Source organism: Balaenoptera physalus (assembly GCF_965194825.1).
Source record: "Balaenoptera physalus genome assembly, chromosome: 14".
NCBI classification, from domain to species: domain Eukaryota; kingdom Metazoa; phylum Chordata; class Mammalia; order Artiodactyla; family Balaenopteridae; genus Balaenoptera; species Balaenoptera physalus.
In genome coordinates, this window is record NC_138893.1 from 36183826 (window position 1) to 36205880 (window position 22055).

Here is a 22055-nt window from a genome sequence, read left to right on the forward strand (position 1 = left end):
GCTTTCCAGCCTTGGGCAGGGCTTCACACTCTCACCAGCGGATCCCCCCAGGTTCCTCTCAGGCCTTCATTTGTGCCTGTGGAGATTTGTTTGAATCTGCGACTAATTGGACATCTTTATCCCTCCCAAATTTGTATCACCGGCAAACACAGCAAGACTTCTCTCTAGGCCTTTCCCCAGCCGCATGAGAAGTGTTGACTGGGGCTGGGCCACGCGCAAGCCCCTTCTCTTCCCCTGGGGTGCCGGTGCCTGCTCCCTCGCCTCTGCTCATACAAGAAAGTTTAACCAAGAGGGACCACCACCTGCCCCTAGTGCCTTTATGGAAAGTCTGGCTTTGACCACAGGCTTGACCTGCACTCAAGGGAGAGGCCTGGACCATCACAAAGTCCACAGAGAGCTGATCCTGGACACGCAGCCCCAAAGTGACCATGAGAATAAGGCCTTGGGCTTCTTCCGAGCTCCAGTGACCCATCCCTGTCATCCCCAAGGACTCAGCTAGGAACCAGAATGGGGCAGGGGTCCCATGTGGACTCTCCAGAGGGAGGCTCGGAAGGTTGAAGTCATCACATCCCAGAACCACAGGAGGCTGGCCATCATCTTGTCTTTGCCACCCAGCTAGGCTGGCACAGGACATGCCTGGGGTCACAGCTGGCTGGGAGCAGTATGGTCCCCCACCAGCAGGCCACTGTCCTTCCCTCCATCCCACACTGCACCACCACACCTCGTTAAAGAACCAGAAGAAAAAGTCTGTTTCCACCCTTGTCTGGGGCCTGCTCCTCAGAGCCTGTGCTTCCCTTTTGGCGTCATAGCCCTCACCATGAACATCAACTTTTTGATTCCCTAAGCCTCAGGGTGTCAGGGAGAGGTCATCTGACCCAGGATTGAGGTAAAGAGATGCCATGATGATTCTCTCTCCATCAACCCAAACCCAGGGCCACGCCCAAGTGGCAGCACAAGATTTTTGAGGGATGGGCTTGCAAGGGAGCCCCCTGGAGTAGGGATGGGCTGCATCTTTACCTCCCCCAAAATGATGGCCCAAAACACTGCGTTCAACAAGAACAATCATGCGTCCCCTACACAGCTCATAAGATTGTTTTGCTTTGACTTCAAATCTTACAGTCTTTCTCCAGAAACATCAGAGAAGCAAAAGGTAGAACGGCTTCCATTTCCACACTGGGCTGGAGAGAGCTCACACAGGGAGGGGCTGAGCTGCCCGGGCCTCCGGGGAAGTCCTGTGCCACCTCCTAGAGCTGGGTCCTCGCCTCGGGGACAGGCCCACCCAGCGGCCTTCTCAACCAGGCTCGGAGGGGCCTGAGGGGCTCGGGAGAGGGGGCCGCGAGCTGGCGAGGCCCACCTAAGAGGAGAGCTTCCCCTCACTGGAGATGACACTGCAAACGGGAACAGAAATCTGATTCTCTTGAGGAAACCCAAGTCTAGCTCTGAGACAAGGAAGGAGCCATCTCACTGGTGGAAAGGTACAGGGTCGGGGGAACATCTGGCCGGGGTGATAAGCCCCACAAGAGGACCTCCTGATGAAATCTAGGCAGCCTGCGGCCTGCTATCTAACCCGGATGGCCTGGGTCCCTGACTGACGTGAAAGACTTTCTACAGAAAGCCTCGGGCTGTGTCTGGAGAAGAATAGGGCAAAGCAGCTGAAGAGCCCTGCACATGGCCAGGACGCGTTCAATTAGGGTGATAAGTCAGTTAAGTGGAGAAAACAGAAACACCAGGAAAGCATCTCTGCCCAGGAGCACGTGCAAAGCCAACATGGGAGCTCCACTCACAGCCACGCGCCGCCGACACAGGGAGCCTCCTGAAGAGACCTGAAGGCGCTGATCAGCACAGGCACAGCGGGAAAGAGCCCGAGACAAACAGCTCCCAGGGTGTCATCCGCCGGTACCAGCACCGAGACACCAAGAATGTCTCCTCTTCTTTTGCAAAGCTGCTATTCGCTAACTCGAGGACAGAAAACGTCCACCCCTCCTGCAAAGTGGTGAGCTCTCCTTAGAACCTTTGAGAGCCTTTGGGTTTCCTCTGCTCTCTCCATGGCCAGGAAGTCCAGAGCGAAATTCCTGCTAAGAACTAGCCTTAGTTTACCTCCCAGAATCTTTCCTCCTTCACTGAATGATTCGTTGTTGGGGGCCCGGTTTGGTTTGGTTTTGCGGCATAATCCACAAACCATACAATTCACCATTTTAAAGTACACGGTTCACTGGTTTTTAGTATATTCAAAGGGCTGTGCAACCATCACCACGATTTAACTCCAGAACGCTTTCATCACCCCAGAAAGAAACCTCACACCCTTTAGCAGTCCTTCCACATCTGGCCCGACCTCCAACCATTTGGGGCTTTTTAATGAAGGATTTTTGGGGGTTTTTTAATGAACGAACACAGAAATTCAATGCAGAACCCAAAAGGACTAGTGCCCAGGCCAGGCCAATTGGAGTGAGGCCGGAAGATCAGGGACCAGCCCAAACCAGGAGGCAGCATCTGCCAGGACGCCTCCGCAAAGGGAATGCAAGTTCACCTGAGGAAGGTTGGGGCACTAACAAGTGGGCTTATTCAGAACTGAGAGTCTCCACCTGAAGATGTCAGTGTGTAAGGTGAAAGAACTATGAAAAGAAGATAAACCTCCAGGAAGGACAATTGTTAAATTCTTAAAGAAATGTGTGTGTGCAGGGACTAGCCTTCCAGATACTAAGCAATATTCTCAAGCTAATTAAATAGGAGGGTATTGACACAGGAATACAAGCAGACAAATGGAACACAAGAGAGAAATCCAGAAACAGACCCAAGAACACACGGTCATTTCCAGCATGACAAACGTGGGAAATACCAGATGGACTCCTAGGGTTCCTGGCTGTAGGGCTGGCGAGCCATAAAGAAAACAGTAACACCAGATCCCTATCACACACCTTATAGCAAAATGAATTCCGTGTAAATCCAAGAGTTTAATGTAAAAAATAAATCACAAATTTACTGGAGGAAAACATAGTGAAAAAATAATCTTGGCAAGGGAAAGGCCTTCCTGAGCCTGACTTGAAATGACAATGATGTAAAGGGGAAGCTTGCTAAATCTGACTCAGAGCATTTTAAATGTTCCTACTGGTAAAAATTTTTTTTAATTTAAAATAAAATAAAATCCCACCTATCAAGTCAAAAGACACACAACAAAGGGCACTATTTGCAAAACATCTGATAAAGGATTAATATCTTAACATACAAAGAACACTTAAAATCAATTTTTAAAAAAGGACAGAGCTCAACAGAAAAAATGGGTAAAGGATATTAATAAGTTCACAGTAAAGGGAATAGATATGGATAATAAACATATGAAAAGGTGCTCAATTTCACTCACAAAGAATTTGTAAAAATAAATCAAAATGAGATCCCCTTTCTCACACACTCAATTGGAAAAGATTGATAATACCCGTGTTAGTGCAATGCTACCAAATATCAAAATGCCAGTTTAAGTTTAGGAATTTGCCCTACAGATATATGTACTTCCAAACATGAGCAGGAATACGTGGAAAGGATATTTCACTGCAGTATGGTTTCTGATGGCAAAACTGGAATGAACCTAGATGTCCAGTAATAAGGACGGGTTGAAAATGTATGGTATAACCTTAACACAGAATAAAAGGCAATCAGAGCGGAAGGAATGATGGGTCTCCAGTTAAACAGGGCAGACTGAAGCTACGAGTTTTTCTCTATTCCCACTCGAAATTCCATTTAAACTTTAGTAAAGGAATAAAAGAAAACTATAGACCCTCCCCCTCTCTGCCCAAGGAGAGGCAAAATGAAAGGGGAAAAAGCAACAAGAGGGAGGAACAAGGAGAGGGAGAGCAGAGATGGACACAGCAGAGAGCACTGGAACCTTCCACCTGCTCACGGAGCGGGCAGAAGCAGCAAGACCTTTGTGCCTCAGAACCCAGAAAATTAAGGGACTGAAGGCTCCAGGTACTGTGAACATAAGGCTGAGGGCGGAGGCTGTCAACCAGAAAGAGAGCAGTTGGACCCCTCCAGCCCTCAGTGGTTCACCTAGCAGGAGAGGGTTTCTTTAGAGAAACTGAACTGAAAAGGTTCAGGGACCCCAGGCAGCATGGAGACCAGGGATGTCACAAGAGGCTGAAATGGGAGGTGAAGAGAAGTCTTCCTACTGAATGGTAAAGGGTATCATTTCAACATCCCTCCACCACCCCACACGTACACAAAACCACTTAGGGTAAATGTGAAAGGGCTCTTCAAAAGTGTGATACGATGACACCAATTGTAAAAGTTCAATAGAGTTTAGAGGAGGAGGATGAAGAAATCAATGGAAATAAGGGAAGGCAAAATAAGAAATTAAAAGTATAAAACATAGAGGTCCCAACATCCAACCAACCTGAGTACCAGAAAAGAGAAGAAAGAAAATGGAAGAGCGGGGAGGGATTAAAGAAATAATACAAAAAGGTTTCCCAGAACTGAAAGAAGGGATTTCCCAAATGAAGAGGCTGACCAAGCAAGTGCCCAGCACAGTGGAGGAAAGGACTCCCTGCAAATCAGCATCGTGGATGCTCATCACCTAGAGAGGAAGAGAAGATCCTTCGAGCTCCTACAGAAGATGGGGAATGAGGACACTGGCCTCCTCAACAGCAACCCTGCATATGCCAGAAGGCAACAGCAACCCTGGCCTCAAGACTCAGAAGGAAAAGGATTTCCAACCAAGAATTATATACCCAAACAGACTAAGTCCACCAAACTCAGGATGAAGTTGAGGTAAGGATAAAGATGCTGCTGATAAGCAGGATCCCAGAGAACTTTACCTGCTGTGCACCCCCCTCAGGAAGCTGCTGGAGGACGGGTTCCAGCATAACGAGAAAGTAAACCAAAAGAGAGGAATACAGGAGAGGAGGGTACAGGAAACAGAAGAGAGGCAAAGAAGATGCCCAGACATTAGAAGAGGAAAATCTCTGGATGGCCCAGGGAACAACTCTAGACTGGAACAGGAAGTCAGAGTCATGTGGGACAGATGTCCACAGACAAGCAAAAACACAGAAAGGTTAGGTCTGTGGATGTACTTGTCCATATTTCGAGGGTCTTTCATCTCTGCAAAAGAGTTTGAGGGATATATTCATAAATGCTACACAGAAAACTAAGAAAATAGAAAGACACCACAATTACTAACTCCAGGAAAAACAAGAAGTTCGTAAAAAAGAAAGGAAATAATCACAGAACCCTACAGAGCTTGTCTTTGAATAATATTTACATATTCACAATAATGTCAATACTGAATGCCAATCTAACCAAAACCTGTAATACAATTGTTTTAGGAGAACAGAAAGTGAGAAAACATGTGAGTTGGTTGGTTGATATTTTCAGGTAAAGCAATAATGGCATTAAATCCTCATCTACTGTATTAGGAAGCTGGTGGACAATGTCAGAAATTGGAAAATCAAAAAATAGGAGTGTACACATTATTTAGAGACATAAAGGAAATTAGCAGAAGAAACAACTAAAAGAGCTGAAGGTGATCAAATCTGAGGAAGAGATTTGGAGATGAGGAGGCATGGGGCAAAGACTGCTGTTTTTTCATTATGATTTTTATAACATATTTAACTTAAAAATTGTGTACATGTGTAACTTTGACAAAAAATTAAAATTTAATTAATTATGAAAAGTAAATCTACCCATTCTGACACAGAAACAGAAAAACAAGAGGTCACACAGTATGTAAATGGCAAGATTCCACATGGGTTGGGTTTTCAGGCATTTCACAAAGATGGTGATCAATGCAGAACAATCGAGGAAAAGACACACAGAACTATTAACAATGAATGTCACAGAGGACTGGGCTGGGAGAGGGGGAAAGACAAATATGAGATTTTTACAATTTTTACTTCCTCAGTCCCTGTACTTTGATTTTTTAACAATAAGCATGAATTACTTTCTAAATAAAAAATACTTTCAAAAATTCATCCTCTTAAAAACAAAGTTTGTAATGGATAAAGAAGATGTGGTACATATACACAATGGAATACTACTCAGCCATTAAAAGGAATGAAATAATGCCATTTGCAGCAACACAGATGGACCTAGAGATTATCATACTAAGTGAAGTAAGTCAGACAGAGAAAAACAAATAGCATATGATACCACTTATATGTAGACTCTAAAATATGACACAAATGAACTTATTTAGGAAACAGACTCACACCCATAGAAGATAAACTTATGATTACCAAACAGGGAAGGTGGGGGGAGGGATAAATTAGGAGTTTGGGATTAGCAGATACAAACTACTATATATAAAATAGATAAACAACAAGGTCCTACTGTATAGCACAGGGAACTATATTCAATATCCTGTAATAAACCACAATGGAGAAGAATATGAAAAAGAATACATATATGTATGTATAACTGAATCACTCTGCTGTACACCAGAAACTAACACAACACTGTAAATCAACTATACTTCAATTAAAAAAAAATAAAACTGTTTGTTGTTCTCTTTCCCATAAATTTTATTACTGTCCACATATATTTAATATAACTTGTCCAGTTCAGAAGTGTGAGGAAATGCTGAATGTATTTTTCATCTCTCATTTCTGCCCAGGTCTGATGCCTTGTTATTAATTATGCCCCTATCAGGGATGATACAAAAACTGGAGCCAAAACAAATCCCAAAGCTCATTGCTAACCTAAGCACTGACCCCATTAAGTGACAAACAGAAACAATCACTTTACCATCCTGCTACCGGCAGCTCAGCAGGACTACAGTAATGAGACCCAACCTGGGGACAAAAATTCTAGAACCAGAAACTCGCGGCCCAGTCTTACCCAGCTGCCACTTGTGGGAACACATGGTCTCCATCATCCAGATGGGCAGGGCTGGCTCCAGCATGGCAATCCCCATGTTTGCAAAGCAGATGGACCCTTAAAGGGAGGAAGAAGGTTAGTGTCCTAATGTTTTGGGTCTCAAGTGTCCCCTACCATTTCCAAACACAGTTAAATCCCATGTGCCCACAGCCAGAACAATCAGCTCAGATACCCAGAACGTCTACTTTTGTAAGAAAAAGACAAATAACAGGTCAAAGGGATAGTGGGGAGTGTTGCTTTTTAAATTATTATTATTACTTAAAACAACTAGAATCCCAGAGTCATAAAGTGTGGAAGTGGAGGGAGGCTTAGTGATCACTAGGTTTAACCTTCCCAATTTATTAATGAAGAAATGGAGCTCCAATTTATTAATGAAGTAACTTGCTTGAGGCTACTCAGCAGCTCAGGCTGACCATACACAGACTCAGGCAACCTGAGGCTCCTACACCTATGTTTCACTGTATAACAAACACAGATATTTCTAATGATGCCCTTGGTTGCCCAAAATTCAAGTGCATTCAGTGCAAATATACTGTTGAGGGATTTTTTTTAAATCAGCTATACCTATAGGGTATCCATGCAAATATCCATTATCACTGTGTTAACCAGAACCCTTTGTAAATATAGAACCACCTGGAAAAAAACACACATTGCTGTCCCCATTGTTCTGACAGCTTCCTGTGCTGTTTGCCGTGGAACCTCTAATTTGCTAGACTCCTGATTCAAAGAACATTGTGCGATCATAATTAAGGTGTTTACATACGATGAAAGATTTTTTTCATTCTTTGCAGCATTTAAAGACAGAACATAAAAATGATGCTGAAATGGCTGGACTCCCCTCGCCCACCTCTTCCGTGTTTTCTTAAATTCTGTATTTGTCTATTTGACGTTAATTACAGGGCCAAACTAACAACCAGAGTTGTTCACGTCTCCCCTGTGATCCGGAACCCATACTCTGCGCCCCTGCTTTATCTAACTCTCACCCACCTCACCAGTATCTCCTGCCCTGAATCCACCCAGGCAACTGGGGAGAGCACCCAGGCTGGAATTATTTAAACGAGCCAATCCTAAACTGCTTACCCTCCCCTACCTTTCCCATGGAAACTCCACTTTCTCATGGAGACGCCTAGGTTCTGGCCTGGGTCTTCCCCGCGCCCCTTTCTGCCTCCTGACCAAACCTGGTGCCTCCCCATGTGGCCCTGAGCGACGTGGCATGCCCCCTTTTCTCCAGAAACATAACTAATAAAATCATCCTTTGGTGGTATTAATCTCTCCATGTCATCTCGTCACCCAGTTGCCTCCGTAAACTAAACCCCAGCGGTACACACGAGACACCGCCTGCCCCCCAGCTCCACCCCACACCCCACCATCCAGGCTGCCCGGACCTGCCGACGGCCTGACACTGAGTGCCAGCTCGATTTCTATGTTACCTCCAAGGGTGGGTAGGGGTGAGACAGTGAGGGCCCAGGCAGCACGGCCTGCCCACACGTGTGCCCCAAGGTGCAGGGACTCGCATCTCTGGGCCCCCATCTCTCACCACACACGTCCTCACCCCCCAGCTCGGACAGCCAGGGCTCCAGGGGAATCTCAGCTCTGGAATGTTCCCTGTGTCTTGCTGGGGGCACAGCGAGGTCCCCCTGCATGAGGAGGTCACCACACCAGGCTTATAACCCTTTGGTCAACAGGCATGACAGACAAGGTCTAGACCAAGGCCTCTTATGCGTTGCCGGGACCAAACCCAGCAGTACACACCTTAACAAAAGCAGCCTGGGGTTCTGAAAGCGGCTGAATCTGAATGTCCTCAGGCGGGGCGTGCCTCACTTCACCCAGCCTCCCCCCAGCCCTAGTGTCTGTGACTGCCGCTCAGACACACCTACCCCTACCTGGAGGGGACCCGGACCGGGCCTGAGGCCACCCTGCATGGATGCCTTCTCCGGCCTGATGCCGAGCGCCACTGCTGACCACTGTGTCCAGACCCAGGCCGCGTAAGGCTAGTCCCTCACGAGGCAGCTCCAGGCCCGTGTCCCTGGGGTGGTCTTGGGAGGTCAGCTGCTCGGATGGATGCAGACCATTATCCTCCCCAAGAGCCACAGAACCCCAGGGCGTCCTTTGAGCCCATCTCGGCCAAGAACCCAAAGGTGTCCGCCGCTGCGCAGGATGCCCTCTGCAGAAAGAGAGGCACCCCTTGGCCCTCTGGGGCCCTGCTGTCCGTCTCTATTCACAGATGCCAAGGTGAATCAGAGCAGCCGCCTAAGGCACCGGCAGGGAGGCCATGGACCCATTGCAGAAGTTCAAGGCCAGACGACGACAGCCTCTGACACAAACACAGTGAGCACGCTTGGCCCAAAACAATCCTCTGCGGAAGGCGTCTCTGTGACTCAGCCATCTTTGCCCCAGATGAAAAACAACAAAGGAGCTTGGCTGCGTCAGAAATTAACGACAGAAGAAAACCATTTCTTCTGACGTGTAACCTCTTTGTGCCTTTTATGTTTTTCTACAGCCCAACGTTTCCAGCAGCAAAATGAACGCCGGTCCTCACCACCCACCCCCACCGCCTGGCTGGGAAGAACCAGGGGTGCTGGGGGAGCCCCACCTGCGGCGATGAGGATGTACGGGTCCTTCAGCAGGGTGGCTAGCGGCGTCCCCTTCTGGCTCTGTCAGGGAAAACAGGGGTCAGAAGAGGCCACGCGGCCACCGCAGCACCCACCTTGCCCTGCTGCTCACCTCCGGCTGCACCCGGGACGGCTGGAGCACGAACAGCTGAATGGCTACAGGAGAAAAAAAGAAGAGGTGTGGCCCCAAGCACCTGCCCCCAGGGACGCCAGGCTCAGGGCCCCCGAGGTCACGGCCAAGGGGTCCACGGGGACTCACCTCCATCCAAGAGCACCAGGGCAGCCAGCACCAGGAACGGAGCCGTCTTCCCCACAAACTCGTACAGCACACTCCCAAAGGGGGGGCCCACTGCAAGGAAGAGAGAGAAGGGCCAGTGCCGGGCCCGGGACTGATGACCACCCCCTTGGTCTAGAACCATCTTGCGTTTCTTGCATTTCTCCCTCTACTTTGTTCCAAACACTGTGTGGGGTGGCCACCCTACATTCTGTTCAGGACTGTTAAGTTGCCCTGGCAACTTCCTCCAAGTGGTTTCACACCTGAGACATGGAATCACTCCCAGAGTAAAGGTCAGAGGAAATAAGACCCAGGCAACAGAAGTGCACAGGAAAATGGACCAGTGAAGACTTCACGGTCATTACACAGCAGCACAGACAGGGACTGTGGGCTCCCAGATGAAGGCCAGGAATGTAACAGAAAAGGGAGAGGACCTGGATCTCTCAGGGAAGGTGTTTGCACCTGGTCTGGGAGCTCAGCCAGGGCAGGTGGAGGAGGCAGGCTCAGAAAGTGGGACGGTCCTCAGGTGGGATGGTAACTCAGAGAATGTTCAAGAGGAGGGGCCTTGGCAGGCCATCCTGTTCAAGACTTGGGTTTACATCTGGGCCCGGGAGAGAGGTCTGGGGAGTCCAGGTCCTCCCAGGTCAGGACTCTTCCCACCATTTTTCAAAGTCTCCGTGAAATTAGGGGAGAAACAGAGGACAGTAGTGTGAAAGGGGGCTCACTTTCCAATACCAGATAGCCCCTCCCCCCAGGTGGCCCCCACAGTGGCCCTCACCCACCTAAGACCCCCATGGCCAGGCCTCCCAGGGCAATCCCCATGGCATTGCCTCTCTCCTCGTCATCTGTGTACACGCTGGCCAGCATGCCCATCCCTAAACAGGAAAAGAAACAGTGACAGCCAAGCTCTGGGAGCAACAGAATAACACGACTCGCCCTCCCCCACCCCCAGCCCAGACTGTGGTCTTCCCGCACCTGCCAGACCAACAGAACATAAGGCCAAGCAGCATCCAACAAGGAGGTGGTACCTTCTCTGAGAACCAACCACCAACCACCACCACCAATACCTAGACTCCCTGAATTATTCCAACTCATTCTGCAGAGGGCTGCCAGCCTGGGCAATGCCGGTGGCCCCTCCAACAGATGGAAGCCCTGGGGCACTGACTTAGGCGTTTCCACACCTACCAGCTACAGAAGAGCAGGAGGAGCCGATGCCCTGCAGGGACCTGGCGATCAGCAGGAAGACGTAACTGCGGGAGAAGGCGAACACTGCGGAAAGAGGGGCCAGGCCACAGTCGTTGTAGACCCACTGGTGCTGTGACCCAATCAGCTCAAACAGAGACCTCCCTTAACCCGATGGGGTATTTCCGTGTTAACCACATTGTGCTTTTGCTCCCTGAAGTCCTCTCCTATCAACTTCTTTCTGCCGTTGTTGTCAAAACAACCCCCCCCACCCCCACCCCCAGCTGTGTTCTCAATTCCCAGCTGGTGGTGGTCAGAGCCCACCCGGTGACCCACACTCAGAAGGCAAACATCAGACACTTACTAACTGTTGAGATAAACATGATGCAGAAGCCCGTGAACATTGGGATTGGATAGCCGATTCTGCAAAACAGAAGCACAATGAAAACCTGGTGACTACTTTGTATTTTCATAAGCCTTTATATTGAGTCTCTCCTGCTTACCCTTTGGGATCAGGTGGATAAGTGTTTGGTCAACTTTTCTAAAAATTCATAGAGTTGGTGCTTCCTATATGACCTTTTTGTGTTTGACTATCTTGGAACGTGAATACATTTACAGATTGCCACTCTGAAATTTCTCTGGAATAAATGTTAATAAAATATTGGCAAGTAACCCAGAACACGTTCAAATACACAGCCCCTGTTTCTATCATTTTGTAAAAATTCCTTTAATTATAATCTTTGCTAGAGCTTCCCCAAAGGGACAGCTGCAATCAAATGACTCTAGTAAAAGGTCATCAAATGATTCAACAGGCAGCAGATGCAATGGCACTACATCTAAGAGGCATTAGGAAGCAAGGAAATTTTCAGATCTGTCTTCACTTTGACACCGATGAAGCCAGCTGAGAAAGACAGACCTTGTTTTCTGTGCAAAAATTCAACATCCTATTTGCTCTGTAAGACCATTGTCTGTACAGGGCTCTGCCACCAGGCGGACAGGGAGGTGGGGAGACCTTGGCCTCCTGGCATCACACCCCTGCCTGGACACCTGGCCCTGCCACTTAACCCAGGCAAATCTCCCCTCAGTCCCACAGAAAGACCACCACCCACCTCCCAGAGCTGGAGTGGGTATGAAATGAGATATGGATGTTAAACTGCTACCAGGGCAACCGGAACAGAAAAAGTGCCTCAGAAATTTTGTTTCCTCCCTCATTCTCTTCCTTTTTTCCTGTTTCTGCAGATTAAGCAAGCAGGTTGGTCCCTGCCATATGGACAGGGCATGAGAGTGAAGGCAGCTTCTTTCCCTCCCACCACCTGGCCTGAGAGGGGCCAGCACTGGCTGAGCTACTGCCCTAAAGGAGATCTGTGTCAGCCCAGAACAGCCCTGAGCATCTCCAGGCCTCATCTCCCTCCAGCCCTGGACCCTCCAGATCCTGGAGAGAAACCAAATAAGGAACAGGAACCCCGAGTCCCAGTCACACAGCCTGGGAGGGCTCTTCTATTCCAGGCTTGAACAAAAAAATCATAACACAATACCTTCACCTTAAGGTAACACTCCATTCTCCAAGCACTTACACACGAGCTCAATGATTTGATAAGGGCAGACGACCACCTCCCCATTTTACAGATGAGGAAACTGAGGTACAAAAAATGACTTGTCTAATGTCCTAGGGCTAATTTCACTCAGGGCCATTCAATCCAGTCCAGGACTTTTCCTTGCAAACTTTACTACCTCCTCAGGTATATGCCAAAAGGCATACGTGGCTTTAAATAGAACCCTTCTAAAAGTTCTGGTCACACTTACAAATATTTTTAACTGCTTCATGTGCATCCAGAAACCAAACAGCATCACAAAATCATAGCATTCTCAGGCAGTCGCCCTCCCACAAACCCAGGCAAAGATTCCTCTACTGTGACCTGAAATGAGCTTGTAATTCACAAAGCAGGGCTTGAAGCCAATCCTGTGAACTAGGAAAGATACCAGAGTTCTGAACTGCAGTTCAGATGCCATCAAACGACAGCTTCTCCTGTCTCAACTAACACCGAGCTGACTGCTCTGTGCTCTTACTCATGTAGTAAAAGAAAGCCGTTCACAACACCAGGTCCAACATGGCACTGCTGGATACTGTTGAAGGAAACCCCCAGGAAACTCAGAGAACTCACAGGCAGTTTATTTTCTCAGCAACTATTGCACGTCTGGGGGAAGAATGGACATACGACTGCCCCGGAATAAACACAGGCTTCTCATCCCTTTCAACATCCTACTTGGAAAACCGTACATATGTCAAAGCTATTGGAATACCGGCAATATTATGTCCAGTCTACAGCCCAGCCACCGGCCAAGGTCACCTGGCAGGACACAGCTGAGGTGGGCTCCTTCCCAGGAGGCTCCAGCACTCCCGGAGACTATGAGGGTCACCTGTGATTCTCACCATAATTCCATGAGGCAGCTGGCTTTATCCCTATTTTCAGATGGCCACATTGAGGCTTGGGGAGCTGCCCCAAATTCAGGGCAATGGGCATGTCTCGAGTGTCTAAGGTGTGGCAGGTCCTGCTGGCATACACTTTGGTGGGGACACCAGTCACAGGAGCAGAGGTTCACACGGGTTGAGTGGAACCCAGGGTCCACAGTATCTTTTAAAACCAGGTGGCTCCGTATCCACAGGGCTGTGTGCTCACGGAAGATCCTTTTTACCAAGGCCAGGTGCTGTGTTTTCTTTAAAAATGCTGTAGCTGCTGTTTTGCTTTTTAATTCCTTTGGGATTTTAATAAAGCACGAATGGAATAACCAAACGGTGAAGCTAGGAGGAAATTCAAAGGCTGGCCAGTCCAAACCCCCAACATGCATGAGAAAGCCGAGGTTCAGAGGTGGAGCGAGCCAATCGCTTCTGATACCACTGGGCTCCCTTCTTGTTACCAGACACATGTGCCCTATGCTTTCAACATCAGCCAAGCCGCTGGCAGGCTGCCCAGTGGAAAGTGCTGGGCAGCGTCCTTCCCTGGAGCTCAGCCCCACAGCCAATGTGGCCCAAGGGGCAGCTCCTGGCTCTCCACCCTCAGACTCTCCTGGCCCCCTGAACACCGACCTCGGGAGACTTGCTCAAGGCCCCAGGGTCACTGAGTGATGGGCAGATCGCCACTGTCCTTTCTCCTTCCCCACAATGTCTCCTAAATGGACAGAACCTCAACTGACATTAGTCATAAGTGTCTGATTCGGCCTCTTGTCCCAATTCAATGCCATCTCAATTAAAGTGCTACTAAGCAGAGCCACATCTGATGTGGCAAACCTTTAACCAAATACCCCATTATCACCCCCTCGTGAGTCATCCTGGCTCACAGTCATCTTCACAGAGCATCAGGGAGCAGTTAATCCAGTTGACTAAAAATAAAAATCATATATTTGAATCCTAGAAAAAAGTGCAAAGCAATAAAAGTTATATTCATTACATATCCCTACCCAGTCAGCAGAGAAACCCCACTATGTCTCTAAATTGTCACTGGCAATCACTACTTATTCTCTAATGCTACTAACTAGTTTGTCTTTACCATAGAGATTAATGTAAGCTCTCTTCCCAGGCTTGCTAAGACCTGGGTTCCCTCTGCTGTGGTAAGTGACAAAAGCAAGGACACAGAGTAGGGGACAGGGAAGGGTACAAACTGTCACCAGATGAGACAAGAGGTGACATCTCCCATTTCAATTACCTCAACATACTCCCCGGAGCAGTAAATGGAAAGGTATTTTACATTTGCTAGGATATACTAGGAAGCTTGTGGTCAACCATTTCATAAATAAAACAAAATTCTTAAGTTTAGCCCCTGGGTCTGTCTTTTTCAGCTATCAGATGTGTGTGGGGAATTACGCGGCGCGAGCCTTGGATTTCTTATTCTCCAGGGTGTTCACTGACGCACAGGTCACGTGAGGGCTTTGCTCCCATGAGAAGTACCCAATTCCACGGCCAGCTTCTTCTGATTTTGAAGCAAAGACGCTGTCACACCGTCTCCACCATCCTAACGACATCGAGGATGGGAAATCCCTTTCCAGAATAGCTGGTTTCCCTGTCCATGGAGGAGCTTTCTGAAAAGGTCACTGCTTATTCCTACAAAGCCCACTTCAGACCAACTGCCTGAAGCTAAAGGGAAAAAAAAACCCACAGTAGATTTTGTAGAGATTTCATGCCCTGCAGCTTTCTCCGTCTTTCAGATGTTAGCTAAGATTTGTGAGGAAAAATAACTGGCTTTCAAATATACTAGGTAACTATGGAAATAAATTAAGTCACTGATGCTGGCTTGATAAAAAGCAGGCCACTAACACAATGACAAGCTGAGGAGGGAACCATCCCCACCCCTGTCCCCGGAGTTAACCCTTTCCCAAGCTGCCGGGTTCGTTTGGAATATCCTGGGTCTAAAGATGCAACTACTATGTAAGCCTTACGTTAAGCAAGTGAAGACCATGATGCCTCGTTCTTAACCTGACTTACAGAAGAGAGAAATGTAAAGGTGGTTTTCACATTGTTTACCGGCCTGGAACATTCCTTTTATGTGTGTATGTCTAAAATCCACTTGCCGGGCCAAAAGACAACAGGTGTTGCTAGTATAAGTCCTTCTACCCCCTTTTACTCACAACTGCAATCACGAAATTAATAGTTAAACTGGAACTATAAAATAAGTCACACAAGCCTCAAAGATGGCAATTAGATCAAGCAAGGCACCCACAGGCTTTGGAAAGTGCGTTACTGGACGTGTGATCACCACACTCGCCAAAATCAAAAGGTCCTTTGCTCCCTATCTGGTCACACATTATTCAGTAAAAATATAATTCCCAAAGAATAAATGAAACAGGAATTGCTTGTATCATATTAACAGCCAAATGAGCATTTAAATGCTTCCCAAGAATTGTCATTTTTTATTCTCAGGGTTTGGCATGAGAACTTATCCAATATTTAGAACAGACAGGCAGCCTGCGTCCTGTGTCACCGCAAAGCCACTCACTCAGCAGCATCGTGACCATGAATTATGGGGCCCCAGGTTGTAACATGGGGGTTCGGATTATGACCTGTGTGATGTTGGGTGTCTCATTTCAGACTGAGTCCCACTTACGGCAAGAAGCTTTAGAAAGGAGCGGCTCCAACCAGCCTGCCTCTAAGGAGCTCCCCTCACATCTCTGGGGATGCAGGAGGCCTTTCTTTTCCCCACTATCAGAAGCACTGCAGAGACATTGGGAAGTTGGACCAGCTCACATCATGGGCTGGAAAAAGGTATTTTTTTAGGGCCAGGGAGGTGAGGGAGGTCCATGTCCCAAAAATCAGGCTGATTCTTCCTAAACTCCCTCCCATTGAATAAAAATAGCGCCCAGCAACTTACTGCTTGGACCTTCCCTCATTCAGCCTGGCACAACAAGGCAGAGCCCGAGTAGATGCAAAAAAGACAGATTTTGACCTGCATTGTTTACATTTCGTAGCCAAAGGTACAAACTGTGTAACAGTAAGCAGATGGAAAGAACGGGAGGGAAGGAAGGAAGCCATTGGCCAGACTCTGGACAAATGCTTTCTCCTCCTGAGTAGCAAACCCTTTTGCCTATAAAATACTAAGATGGACCCAAAAGCTTTTGCTAAAGTCTCCTCAAGATCTGATGCTTCATGTTTTAACTACTCTTTAACCAGAAACATATTAACCAAGTGTAAAATGCTATTGTAAACTCACTTCTTTACAACACTGAAAATGTGAGTCACACGTCTTGTTGGTAATTGCGGATGTGATTGGCACAAATTACATCAGAAGGCTATTTGCAATGGCTCACAAGGAAAGAGTCTGTAAAGGGAAATGTATTTATCACTTCCCTGAGCAGAGCCGTGGAGTGCCCAGAAATGCTGAAAGTCCCCAAATTCATATCTACTGGGCTTGGAAAATATTAGAAAAAAATTACTTATCATGATCATTTTGGAGGGACAACAGAGTTTGTTGTCCTACATCAATATTAAAACTTGTTTGCATTTCCACATGACAAGGCAGTGATAGAAGATGAAGATTACTTTGAAATTTGCTGGAGAGCTGGGAGAAATCAGCTAGGGATTAAAATTTTGCCCTCAATAAGTTCCAAAGTGGATTACACACCCTACCAATAGACTAGATCTCACAGGTCACTGAAGGAAATTCGTTTTCTCTTGGCAGATAATTTTTTGGGAGCCCCAAACATGAGCCTTAGGTGGCTGCAATGTCAAAGCGTTTGGAGTATCTACTAGGGGAAAGGTCTCACTGGTTTTAAACAAGCTGCTGCCCGGTAGCATAAGCGAAGCATTAAAAACAAGAATGGGATTTTTTTGTAAGCTTTTCATTTGCCATTTACGTTTGGAAGATTGGAACACACATCATTTCAGCCGAGTTTCTAAGTATTACACTGTACAGCTAGTGACATTCACGTCCAAGTGATTGGCAAGGCGTTATTACAATAATGTCCGCAATTTTCCCATAGAGTATTTGAGCTGTTTGCTTTCTCAGAATACAAAACCCTGAGCTGTTTTCTGTAATTATACCAGATGCATTTTAAGAAGCGCTCTTAGGCTTGAGAAAAGAAAGAAAACCCTGTAACTATGAAGGTCTGTTTGGTTTTCCTCCTGAAGAACAGAGGAACCGCCGAACGTCACCGCGATAATGGTGCCTCTTGGTGGGCTCCCAGTCAGCCCAGCGTCTTGCGTTAACTTGCTCGGCATTTTATGCAGCAGCCTGATAACACTACACAGCAAACTGCAGGCTGGATGTGGCCTGGGATGGTTAAAATGGATTCAGTGGCCCTACTCGGTGCAGAAAGTCAAATCACAGAAGTTGAAAATGTGCTTCCATCGGATTCACCGTGAGTACGTTACCAGCAACCTGCGTGCCAGAGGACAGCTCGTGCGGAGGAGGGCGGGTCCCCTCTTTGAGCCCCTGCCAATGCCCCAGGCCTCCCACCCCCCAGAGTGGGCCCCGCTCTGAGAAGGGTCCCCTGCTTGGTTTAACGCTGGTTGTTGCCATCTTGAAATACTTAATAATATTTTAATAAAAGGCCCGGCCAGCCCTGCTCCACCTTTCCCAAGGCCAAAGCCTGGTAAATGTACAGGCCTCCCTGCTCCCAGCCTGAAGGGGGTGCTGGGCTGACCTGCTTAAAATTGCGCTCAGCTCCCTGACTCTGCAACTTGGCTTCGGAACCTCTAGTGGTTCCCAAGTGCCCCCCCAAACAAACCCCACTCCTCTCTCATCTAGCACATGGGGCCTCTTATAGCTCAGCCCCGCCAGGTCCCCCCAGCCCCGCCCCCCTCAGTTCACCCCGCCCCCTCTTTTATTCTTTTTTGTCTCTAGTCCTTGTCTTGGTTCTTGCTACTAGGCCTGGTTCACAGGTAGGACTCTGGGCACCGCCCCATTTTTCACACTGCTGCCTTTGGGGTCACACTGTTATACAGCGGCCCCCCACCACCACTCACACTCTACCAGCTCCCACTCTTTGCAGCTGACACCTCCTCCCCTCCTCTGCAAGCCCCCTGTCCTGTACTGGGAGCCCCCATATATCAGGCAGAGCTGGCCCACCTCAGCTGTAGAAGAACAAATACTTGCTGGATGGCCACCAGCAATGGAAATGTGAACAGTTATTCAAAATAATGTGGGTCCCAAAAGACTCCAGAACATTGAGATTAATATAGAGCTAGTTTGGGCAGCTTGAATTATCCAGAAAAAAAAGCCTCTTCCCTTTGTGCACGTGGATGCAGCTTAGCAAGTGGCAGGGGAAGAACTGGTACACTGCCTAGGACCTCGGTGTCAGCGAGATGTTTCACATACGCAGCAGGACTACAGCTTATGTGCCACGTTCCCCACCTGGCCATCCCCACGAGCACTGACCACGCCAGCCCTGAAGGAAACCACCTCAGCTGTCTAATAGGAAGCTCATGACCAGAGGTGCAAAAGACGAGAAAGCCACATGGCACGTACAATCCCCCAAGGATGGCCATGGTGGCAATGAAAAGGAAGACCAAATGGGAAATCGTGATTGAGTAAGGACAGAAACATAAGGCGAAGGAGACTGGCTTTTTCCCCAGCTTTGGTTTTCCAGATTCTGATCAATGAATGAGAAGCAAAAATCCCAGGGGGAAGTGATCTGGAACAATATAAATATCACACTTTTTGACCAAAATGATATAACCCACCTGTTGGTCAACAGTCCTATGAACGGGTTGGTGAGGAGCTGGACGGTGGCTTTTGAGGCAAACAACAGGCCGACCTGCACGTTCTCATTCAGGAGGTCTTTGTCTCCACTGGGACAGTCGGAAGGGGCGGTGGACCTGTTAGTCACTGTGCGCTGCGTGGTGGCCTCATGCAGCAGCGCCCCCTGAAGGCGGCCGGTGCTATTGCCGGCAACCACGGTGGAGTTGTCATAATAGGAGAAGATGTTCTGGAAGCCGCCGACGGTGGAGGCTTTGAGCACTGGCTTGGCAGTCTGGATTTCTACAGCATCTTTCTCATGCTCGATGCTGTACAAGTAACTTGGGATGATGGGGACTGGGAACAAGAGCAGGAGAGTGGTGATTACACTGAAACCCTGCCCAGGACCAAAGCCAGCAAAACCACGGTCTCGTCAAACGCTAAATGAGGCCCAGACAAGTAGCATGTCTGCCTCAGGAATGGGACCTCTGTGCCGACACTGAACAACTTCACGTTGCTCAGCTCTGCGAACAAAGCCCCAGAGGCTGTGAGAGCTCTCAGGGCCAGCTACTGTGCAGACCTGACCCGCGCCATAGATCCCTGTTCTTTGTGGGCTTTCCCATTACAGGGCTCCTTCACAGGAATATTTTAGGAAAGCAAGATTCGGTCTGAAGTCTAGTCAGTGCTGACCTGGGGTCAACCAGTGCTTCTCAGAAAGAGTCTAGAAAGACCTTTAAGTGAATGAATCAAGGAAACAGAAAGCTAAATTTCATTAGGTGTCTTAGAAAAGAATAAACCTGCAGGAAGTAATAATTCGGAAATTCTGCAGCAGGCCCACTTCATCTTTCCATTACTTGAGTGGGAAGCTTCAATGTTTCATACAACCTGGAAGATTTGAGACTTTTTGAGACTTTTGTAGAGGAAAAGAAAAACTGATGTACTGGAAGCTTTGGGCATGTGCATCACAGAGCATTCAAGACAAAGGAGGCCTCGAGCCCTTGTTACTGAACTCAGATGAGCGCCCCCTGCCCCAGCTCTGATATTCCTGGAAGTGAAACCCTGACTGTGTGATGTTCTGAAAACCATCGAGAGAGAACTTTAAATGGAGAGAAGGGAAACAACCCTTTAAAAAATCATTTTTTATTCATTAAAAATTGGGATTTTTTAAGGAAAAGCATGTCAAATCTGTTGCTGTTGATGGTGCTAATTAAGAGAACTGGATGTCAATTATTTAGTTTTTCAAAAATCCATTACAGGAAAAAGATGAAAACCAGTGCTGTTAAAATTGCTCTTGATGTGGGTCCTGTAATGTCTCCATGTCAAGTCATTTGTGGAATCACTACCTTTAAATGTCCCTTCCTTTTATGGAGGGAGGGATTTTGACCTGTTCCTTGAGGTGATAGACCACATTATTGACCCACCTTTCCGGGTAGCGTAATAATTATAACATTATTTTGAATCCTGGGAATTGCTCCTCCTTAACAGATTTTTTTAATCGCGTTGTAAGTGACAAGGGGAAGCAGGAAATTATCAGGAGGAAACATAAGTTCTGGGTTTTATCTGCTGTCACATTTTTTGACCGGACCGCCAGGAAAACGAAGCCACAAACACGGCTACTAGCCTAGACGAGGCAGTCTTGGGGAATGTATTTTTGCAAAACGTGTTCTCCAACTTTCCCGACCCGCGCTCGGGTAAGCGGGGCGCCCTGCGAAGGGGTACCCGGGGAGGGGGGGGGAACGCCCGGTCCGTACGTACCCACGACGGTGAGCAGCATGTTGTCCAGCAGCAGCGCGAGGAACACGATGAACAGGATGAGCTTCCGCGAGTGACGGCTCTCCTGCAGCCAGCGGAGCAGTGCCAGGTCGCTCAGGGCCATGGCTCCGGGGCTCGGCTCCGGGGCTCGGCTCCGGGGCTCGGCTGCGGGCGCGGCGCGCGGTCGGTCAGGGGCTCTGCCGGGCTGGGGGCTCCCCCAACCCCAGGGCCCAGACTTCGCCCGGCCCGGCCGCCGAAGGGGCGCTCGGGGAGCGGCGCGCACCGGGCGGCGCCGGATGGTCCCGGGCGTCCCACCCTCGGCTTACCTTCGGCGAGCGCGTTCTCACCGGCACCTGCGCTCCTTGTTAATAACGCCCGCGAGGGCCGTCTGGGCCCGATCCTGGGGGCCGCCCGGCTCTCCGCCGCCCCCGCGGGTCCCACTTCACCCGCTGCGCGCTCGGAAAGTGCCGCGGGACCCCTGCGCACCGTGCGTCCTGCGCCCCGGGTTTCCCGGGACGCCCTGGAGCCCCGCGCGCGGCGCCTCGGGGGGCTTCCCCCGCCCTCGGCCGGGCCTCGCTCTCCCCCGCGCCCCGGGCGGCTATCCGTCCCCAGCGCCGAGCCCCGCGGGCAGGGAGCGGGGTCGGCGTTACCTCGGGTGGTCTGCGGCTGCCTGCCCCGGCCGCCGTGGGCTCCGTCCGTCCGGGCGGCTCCGGGTCGCAGTCTCCGCCCCAGCGCCCGGCGGCCGCCGCTCAGTTTACCGGGTCTGGCTCTGACGTCAGGGCCGGCGGGGGCGGGGGGCTGGGGCGCCCCGGCCTCCGCCCTCCCGCGCCGTCACCGCGTCGGAGTAGCCACCGCCTTCCTTTCCCCGCCAGGCCCCCGACCAGGTTCTGAGCCCGGGTCCTAAGGTCGCCCCGTCCTGAGCAGACCCTCGCCCCTGTCCCTGCACTTGGCCGTGAGCCCTGGGAACCCGGGCCCGGGTGAAGTGGATGGGTCGCAGAGGGAGGATGTCAAAAGCCCCAGGGCGAAGGGTCAAGGATCCAGGGGTGAAGGGTCAGGGGCCAAAATAAGGAGTCAGGGATTAGTGGTTTCATCTGGCCCAATTAGGAGCTAAAGCTCTCTTTGAGCCTCCCTGTTCCTGAAATTGGCCGTGAGGACATGAAGGCTAGCGAGTGTGCCAGGGAAAGAGGTCTTAGGGTGTTGGGAGCCGGG

At 49.2% G+C, this 22055-nt stretch overlaps 1 protein-coding gene across 2 annotated transcripts in view; it reads right to left on the reverse strand.

Moving 5' to 3' along the window:
• The window catches only part of SLC18A2 (solute carrier family 18 member A2), a 36540-nt gene extending 14975 nt beyond the window's left edge, over positions 1-21565 (reverse strand). Inside the window, exons 1-10 of one of the 2 annotated variants that reach the window (XM_082424790.1) lie at positions 21497-21565; positions 20850-21011; positions 19100-19451; positions 11294-11352; positions 10933-11016; positions 10530-10622; positions 9733-9822; positions 9586-9629; positions 9455-9515; positions 6823-6918 (exon numbers count right to left, since the gene is read on the reverse strand). In XM_082424790.1, the coding sequence (XP_082280916.1) occupies positions 6823-6918; positions 9455-9515; positions 9586-9629; positions 9733-9822; positions 10530-10622; positions 10933-11016; positions 11294-11352; positions 19100-19451; positions 20850-20970 (1000 nt within the window). In that variant the 5' untranslated portion in view covers positions 20971-21011; positions 21497-21565. The remainder of the gene's footprint in view (positions 1-6822; positions 6919-9454; positions 9516-9585; positions 9630-9732; positions 9823-10529; positions 10623-10932; positions 11017-11293; positions 11353-19099; positions 19452-20849; positions 21012-21496) is intronic. The other variant, XM_082424789.1, reaches the window with a different exon arrangement.
• Between the last annotated feature and the right edge of the window lie 490 nt (positions 21566-22055).